Source organism: Strix uralensis, chromosome 21, assembly GCF_047716275.1.
Source record: "Strix uralensis isolate ZFMK-TIS-50842 chromosome 21, bStrUra1, whole genome shotgun sequence".
Lineage (NCBI taxonomy): Eukaryota > Metazoa > Chordata > Aves > Strigiformes > Strigidae > Strix > Strix uralensis.
This window is the reverse complement of record NC_133992.1, coordinates 6,177,266-6,185,175: the sequence shown is the minus strand read 5'-3', so window position 1 is coordinate 6,185,175 and position 7,910 is coordinate 6,177,266. Positions and strand designations below refer to the sequence as shown.

Here is a 7,910-nt window from a genome sequence, read left to right as displayed (position 1 = left end):
AGGCTGCTCGGATATATATTGATTCTGCTTGCCCCAGACCCAAATGCTGTTGATTTCTCCTCTATGACCTTGGCCCCGCTGTGCCCACCTCACCCCTGCTCCATGAACCCCAGCCACGTCCCTGCCCCATGCTCTCCCTGACCTAAGCCTTTCCTGACGCAGATTCCCAGTGCAGCCAACACTTCCTTAACTTTTGCTGGCTCAGGGCATCGTCTTATCAGTCTGGGATAATTTATCAGTTTGGGCTCTGCAGTTAAGTCTGGGCCTCACCTCTGCTATCTCTGGAGGTGTGTCTGGCTGGCCAGGGCGGGGGTCTCTGCGCTCTGCTTGCCTCGGGCTGCGAGTGAGCGGAACAGAGATGGCTTGTCCTGCCTCCTCCCTCCCTGCTTCAAGGACTGGCATAAAGCAGCAGGGGAAACGCAAGGCAACATAAATTCAGAAGGGACAAAACTCAGTGAGGTGACGGGAGATAGATTCTGTAATGCGTTTGGTGAGCCATCGAATCCTATCTCTTATCCCGGGGGAATCCCAGCTACACGAGCAAATCATCAAGCCCTGTAAACTACATCATCAGCATCTTCCTCTGGAAAACATCATCACGCTGATCCATTTGTCCTAGCAGCCAAATGATTAAAGTTTGAAAACTAAATTATACACGTTGCTGCAACAGCATAAACACAATAATGGCTCTCCTCTGTTACACCTGTAACCTCTGTTATAATAGCTTTAATGAGCTTTCAGCCTCATCATCCAAAAAGAAAAGATTATCACATGGCACTTTATTGCTACTAAGGTGTTCTTCGTGCTGCTGGTGGCCAAGCACCTGCAATGCACCCGCTCTGAGGAGCTGCGGGCCGGACACCCGCGGTGGGTGGGTGCCTTCCCCCGAGCTGGGGGGCTGACCCAGGCTGGGGAGCTCCCAAAATGGGGCAGGGGGTTCAGGCCCCCGGCGTGGGACACTGCAGCGGCGTGAGCCCCGACTGTAGCAGGCAGGCTGCTGGAAACCCTGTGAGAGGAACGGGCACCTACCCCCATGACATAGCATTATCCTGTGGTGTGGAGTTACTCCAAGCTTGCGTCTTCTCAGCTTAATTTAATAACAGGCTGTGAGCTCTACTTTGATCTGCTTGTGTTTTTCATTAGTTCCATATTTAACTGAACTCATCATCATAAATGCCAGGAACTGTTTCACTTTCTGTGCCAGGCTGGGTTTCCTGTTGGACATGCAAAGGACACACCTGCACGGTGGGTTTCTGGCCTGCCAGGACGGGGGATCCTGTTATTGACAGAGACAAAGGGAGCACAGGAATCTGGAGCTGGTGGATTCCTTTCCCCAAACATGTGGCCAGACCTGAAACTCCAGCTGCCTGGCTTTTTTGTTTACTGGTCTGCTCCAGTGTGTCCTGGGAATGTGTGGCAGGACTCTCCGCTTCTTTCCAGGAGGCCTCACCATACAACCACCGGAGCTGGTTTGCCCCTTTCAAAATCTGCAGACTGGAACCCATTTTGCCTCGAGGCTTGTTGTGTTTATTAAGCGTTATCCTGTGTCTATCCCAGGTGTCGCCTTCAGCGTTCTACCAGGTTGAGAGACTTGCTGGCCGTGGGCTCTCCCACTGGTTCTGTGCTTCTGGCTGCAGCCCCACAAATGCCGCTGTTACCCCAAATGCAGCAACTGTACGTCTGTGGTTCTCACTTGACACAGCAATCTCTAATTCGGGATCCCAGGCCGTAGAGGTATCAGGAACTGTCGCTGCTGGGGCTGGGACTCAAGGGCTGGTGAGCCCAGTTGGCAGGGGATGTGGGCTTTATTCCTGCTCGCAAAATGCAGCCTGGAAGCTGTGCTGATCATTTGTGTGAAGCTTTCTGTCAGATGCTTGCAAGAAAGACAAAGAATTTTAAATGCTTCAATTTTCATACTTAATAGACCACACTTGTGCTGCCAGTACCTGCTGGCAATAACTTCTCAGATGGCAACTGGAAAAAAAAAACCCCAGAAGAGTTCTTTGCCAAAACAGGCTTGACAAACTTTAAAAACATGCTGGAAGAGGTAAAGGTAATTTGGGTGAGTATGCAGGTGATATAATTCTGTCCCTCGGCAGGGATCTGCTCCCAGAACTGCAATGTAGCTATGGCAGGGCACTGTACTTGTGGGATGCTGACATATTTATGTGTGGTCTTCTAAAAAATCTTAAACCCCATCTCTTCGCTTATAATTCAAGAATTCATGTGTTTTTTTATCTTGTCCCTGCCCGTTCAGTTCTGCAGTGAACTCATCCCAAAGACAGACGTGAGCTCCCGATATCTCGGTGTCCACTGCCCGTGTTTGAGGGAAGCAGGGGGACCCGGTTTGTGCCCCCAGGCACCCTGTTTTTTCTAGGGGTACCGGTGTTCCTCCTTGCTGGGCTCTGCCCATTGAATTTCTTCCTCTCCGGGCTCTCAGTCCTGAAAAGATTCATCAGTGAGAGAAGCAAGCAGGATCACAAAAGGTCTGGACGACAAGCGTCATTTCTGGGACCATCCTGCCAGGGCCCTGCGGTGCTGCAGCTCAGGATCCCCGGCCTTGCCCCGTTGCGCAGTGCCATCTCCTGGAAAGCCGTGCCTGAGCCGCACACATCACAAGCAGACTTTTGCTCCTGCAGCAGCCAGGGATGCTGCAGGCTGCTTGGCTGCTGCCTCTGATTGCCATGAAGATTATCTTCTGACCCCCCAAGAGTCCCTCACCAAACTTCTCTTCCTCTGGCAGGTACGAAGGACGCTGCTCGCTGCCCGGCTGCTCGCCCTCACCTCCAAGGTACCCTGCAGCAGAACATCCCTGTGTAGCTCTTTCCCGCTCTGGATGCTGAATACAAATCTCTAGGTACAAAGAGAACAGTAGAGGAGCACAAATTAGCATCTACAGATGTTACTCCTCAGCTTTTGTTCTCCTTGGGCACCAGTTCCCTGTTCAGTTGAATGCCCTGCCTATCCACATTTGCCCTGTGAGTGCCCTGTTTACCTCTTCCTCCTGGTTTTGACTCTAAGGGACACATTCTCTCTCTTCCTCCCTAAGCCTGATGACCTCGTCATGAGCAACAACCAAGCCCCTCATCACAGTGCTCACCCTATATTTAAAATGTTGCTACATCTTTTTAATGAGACAAAAATGTGTACGCGGAACTTGCACCTGAATGCTGGCTGGCTTGACTAAGCTCTATATTTATCCTGAAAAGACAAGAAAAATGGGTGGTTCCAAGGGCAACACGCTTCCTCCTACGAAACAGTAACATAGCTTAAGTGCTTAGTCGCTGAAAAAATGCACACTGCAATTTAAAGCCAAAGGCTGGTACTTCATCCATCATTTTAGGCTATTGTGGCATCTTCTGAGCAGTTGGGAGATTACTGTACTTCAGTAATCTGTCATACACAATGAAATAACTAGTGCTCCAAGGTAAGGCTGTAAAAGCTGTTATTTGAAAAAGACCATAATTATGTAAATACAAGGCCACAAAGTTCACAAAGAAGAGAAAAAGCTGCCGTGACTCGTGGCTGTTCGGAGTTTTCTTTGGCTCTTTCTCAGCGAGGATTCTGTGCTGCAAACTTGTCTTTGCCCCGGAGCGTACCGATGAACTCAAAGAGCCTGTTTACCAAAAAACATATTTTTTATTAAAATTCATATTTGTAAAGGAGAGATCATTACACAAATGAGGTAAACCAACACATATGACATAGTTTTCACTTTAAAAATAAATTTCAATTGAGCAATTGATTTGATTCCATGAAGTCTGAGAGGCAGAGTCAGGCGAGCGTTACTCATGCGGCGAGCTGCTGGACAAGGCGGAGAGACGCAGCTGATGCTGCCCTGACTCAGCACAGGGATGTCAGTGCCAAAGGGTCGGAGTCCTCCAGGGGCCAAACCCTTCTCAGCGCCGTCCTTTTGTCCTTTTCTCCCGTCAGACTTGCAGACCAGAGGAAATGGGTAAAGGCCAGGGACAGGCAGCAGTAGCCTCTTCACTTACTGCTCTAACCAGGGGGCCCCCACCAGCATCCCCCCATAAAAGGCTGTGTAAAAGTTTAATTTGATTGTGCAAATTCACTCCTTCATCAGCCGTTGCTCACCATGTCTCAGCCCTAAAGGAGACTTAACAGCAAGGAAATACCAGCTCTGAAAAAGTTCCATTTCAAAATAACATCTGGCAAGCAACAAGCCTGTTAAATGTGACACACTTTGCAAGGTACAGGGAGAAGACAACTTACGCTTCCTTCTTTTTTTTTTTTTTTTTAAGTTTGTTTCCATGCATGTACAAGTGGAGCTTTTAGTCTAAAAGTTCATGAAGTTACTGCAAGTTTGTGAGAATCATGTTCACCGTCCTGTGAAATTAAGCCTTCCCATTGAGGACCAAGCCCCACAGCCTGAACACCTCACAGAAAAGTGGCTGCAAACATTGTTTCACCCTGTATAATGGTAAGAAAATAGTGAGGTGAACCTCAGACCCGTTTCTCAGAATGCCACTCGAAGCCAGCTAGCAGACTAACACAGAACAGCTGTACTCGCCTCCAGCTCCTAGCAAGTACAGAACAAATACCACCACCACCAGCAGAACCGAGTGATGCTCCAAAATTCACTCCACTAAATCAGTGCCTCACAAACTCCTAAATGTTGGGAATTGCTGCGCGGCTGAAGCTCTGCAGTCCAAGTCCACTTTGATGGGTGAAGGTGTTATGGAGGTGACAAGCTATGCAGAGGAGACGGAGTTTCACCTGTTATACCCACTGAGTGAAACTCATCCAGGCCCTTGTGTATTAACTACGCTGAGACAGGTAATACATTGCTTCCGATACGTGTCCCAGGGCAGTATCTGGTAACCAAGATATAAAATTTTCATCACATCTGCCAAGTTTATAGTGAAATTTCATGACCGCACGCAGATACAACATGAGGTGAATGAACTATTTCAATTCCATTTATCTCCTCAGGGGATGTGCGTGAGATTTAAACTGCATGTAGGCTTGGTGCTGGTCTGCATGGGCTGGATGTCACGCTGCAAGAGCAGTATCTGTAACTCTCAGTGCAGACAGAAGGTTGTACCACATCCAGTACCATGTTTCCAGTAAATGCTTTCAGCAAGAGACAGAAATGCATTCACTACCGCGCACTACAGTTTGTGATAACTGTAGCCTGGCAGCTGCAGCACTGTGATATCGCAACAAGGCTCTCCACGTTAGAAGTCAGCTAAAGGCTATAGATCTTGAGAGAGAGAAAGAAAGAGAGAGGTGTCATACTTAGGAGAGTTTTTTCCAAACAGAAATAAAAAAATAACTGTTTTTTTTAATAAATCTATTGTTTGAGGGACTAAAGCAACCAATGTTAAGTTCCTGGTTTATTACACATCCTGCTACGGCTCTGTACGACGAGTCTGAAAAGGCAGATTAGCATAAGATTAGCAGAGAAAGAAAGCTGTTTAGGCTCAGCAAGACTCCAAGGCAGCCATTTCACACTGACAAGAGCTAGCGCCCCTCGCTCCTGTGTCCACTGGCAGCATGGGCAGGTTTTTTCCAAGAAAGACATTCCACTACTGTTTCTTTCACTGGATCATGCCATCTTGCTGCCCTGTCTGGCTGGGGTCAGCGGTGACCGACGGACTGGGTGTATTGCTCTGCAAAAATCGACGGAAGTCCTTAATCATGGGGCGGAGGACCTGGATGAGGGCACTCAGTGCCGCCTGTGTTCCTTCCATGGCTTGTGCCTGTCGCTCCTGGGCGCATGCCTGCACCTCCTGGGAGCGCCGAATCATCTGAAGCAAGTCATTCTGCTGCTCCAGGTGCTGGGCGATCTCCTTCACGTGCAAGTTGGTCACTCGCTGCTCCTGCAAGAGCTTGGCTGAGTTCAGAGCAATTCGGCTTTTCAGCTCCTGGGGTTTCGCAGACACTTCGTGTTGATGCGCCATCATCTCCAAGGGTGCTTCGGCCGTGACGGTGGTGGGGGCTTCTGTTGTGCAGTACTCCACAACTCCGTCCTCCAGACTGTGGTAGGTCGTCTCTGCAGGAACTGAGAACAAAGGACAGAAAGGGGGTAAGAAGTAGCTGCAATACGGGGATTTTTATCTACAGGACTATTCAATGAATATCACAGGAATACTGCCTGTTCAGTGAGATAACATACAATGAACAGCCATGCACAAAATGACCTATTTAAGTCTACTCCACCCTCATTCGAGCTTCCTTTTAGGCTATACAGTCCAAAGGAATAGGGCATGCCTTATCTGTCTAGACAGAATAATTTCTCAACCTCCAGTCCAGCGCAGAAAAATCTTTCCAAGCAGCATTAACCAAGTGACATAAGGGCAAAGACAAGACCCAGAACGGCACTTGTCAGAAGGACAGCTGCTCTTTGGGGCAGACTGGGAGATCAGCCTTGGAGATGTTTCTCCCCCTGCTTTTGTCCCCAGACAGGGGGACTGAACAATCTGCAAGGCGCAAAGGATACTTGCTTCCCTTGTTTTTAAGGCTGAGCCCAGCTATCAAGACTGACTTTCAGTACGTGCGTATCTTGCAGCCGCCCCTTACAGCACGAGGACATATTGGGAATGGCATTTTCATTACAGAGATGTGGGGGGTTCTTTTTGCTGGGGCTTTCCCCGCACAGGGCTCAGGGCCTCCTCATGGGTGGGTGTCAAGGCCCCCTGTATGATCTTCCAATTCAGAATAGAGCATCTGCAGCCGGCGCAGCACTCACTCTGGGTCAGGGTGACCGTGGTGGCTGACGCGGTGATGGGTATCTCGGTACCGTCACCCGTGCTGCAGTCCCCACTCGGCAAACTGATGATGGTGGCTTCTCCCAGCAAGTTGCAGATGCGTTGCTGCATGGGGGTGAGGATAACCGGGGCGGTCGCAGTGCCCGTTGGGTCTTCGCTCTCTGGCCCGTTGCCGTTGCCGTTCTGGCTCTCGCCTCCCCCTTCCATGGCAGCCCGGACTTGGGCCACTTTGCGTCGCACCTCGGTCTTGAGGTCGGACCATTTCTTCTTGACCTCGGGCAGCTCGCGGTGGCAGGTGGCAACGGCATTGACGCGGCGCAGGATGTCATGCCAGGCGGCGGCCTTGGCGGCCAGGGGCACGCCTGCGTTGAAGTGGTTGATGAGGAGGTGCTTGCCTCGCTCTAGCTCCTCCACGATGATCTCCACCTCCCGCTCCGAGAAGTTCATCTTCCGCTTCTTGGCCGGGGGTGCCGGGGGCGACGCCATGGCCATGAGGGGCACCGAGGAGGGGGCACTAGGGGACACCTGCAGGCCAGGGGGGCCTGGCCGGGCCCAGGGGGCCCTGGGGGAGGCTGGGCAGGGCCGAAGGGCGGCAGGGCCTCCCCAGGCCTGCTCACCCCCGGGGCCGGGGACAACAGGGGGGCCCCGAGGCCCCGCAGGGCCCGGAGGTGTCCGTCCCCCCCCGCTCCCCCCTTGGCACCGCCAACGATACGCAAATTGCGTACCGCAGCCACCCAGCAAACCCCGCTCAACAGCCTCCACCCTGCGACACTGGCGTAATGGCTTCCAGAATCAGCCCCCTTTCTTGCCTCTTCTGATTGGGCAGCTCGTCTGCCCGTCAGGCGGAGATCTCGCCTCCCGCCGTCAGCGCCGCGCTATCATTGGCCAGTCTCGCTGCCCATCGGGGGGCCAAGAGACGGCCCCGCCTGGCCGCTTGTCTCAGGCCACTGGGCCTGCGTGAGGCCTGTGAGCGGCTGGGCCCGCCCATGAATTTCCCCGCTCTAATTCCATTGGGCATTTCTCACATCCATCAACACGGAGCGCCCCCTGCTCTGGAAGCTACCGGATACGTGCCACATCCGTCAAGCTCAAACTGACTCCCGGTTCCTGATCTGATTGGAGATGTTGTAGCTTTATCCCCGCCTCTCCCCGGGGATTTAACAAATGGGAGTTGGATCC

General features: G+C 51.5%; 1 protein-coding gene across 1 annotated transcript; it reads right to left on the bottom strand.

The window, feature by feature from the left end:
- Window positions 1-3,619: 3,619 nt before the first annotated feature.
- Window positions 3,620-7,749, bottom strand: NAIF1 (nuclear apoptosis inducing factor 1). Its single transcript, XM_074891433.1, has 2 exons — window positions 6,713-7,749; window positions 3,620-6,025 (listed from the first exon to the last, which is right to left on the bottom strand). The coding sequence occupies exons 1-2, from the start codon at window positions 7,221-7,223 to the stop codon at window positions 5,562-5,564; spliced, it is 975 nt and encodes a 324-aa protein (XP_074747534.1). The 5' UTR covers window positions 7,224-7,749; the 3' UTR covers window positions 3,620-5,561.
- Window positions 7,750-7,910: the final 161 nt, after the last annotated feature.

What these genes read in the sequence shown, in the direction of transcription:
- NAIF1 (XM_074891433.1), bottom strand. Translation starts at nt 7,223, where the DNA reads ATGGCCATGGCGTCGCCCCCGGCACCCCCGGCCAAGAAGCGGAAGATG. An exon ending in CACGGTCACCCTGACCCAGA is followed by an intron (nt 6,026 to 6,712) that starts GTGAGTGCTGCG and finishes CTTTGTTCTCAG; the next exon opens with TTCCTGCAGAGACGACCTAC.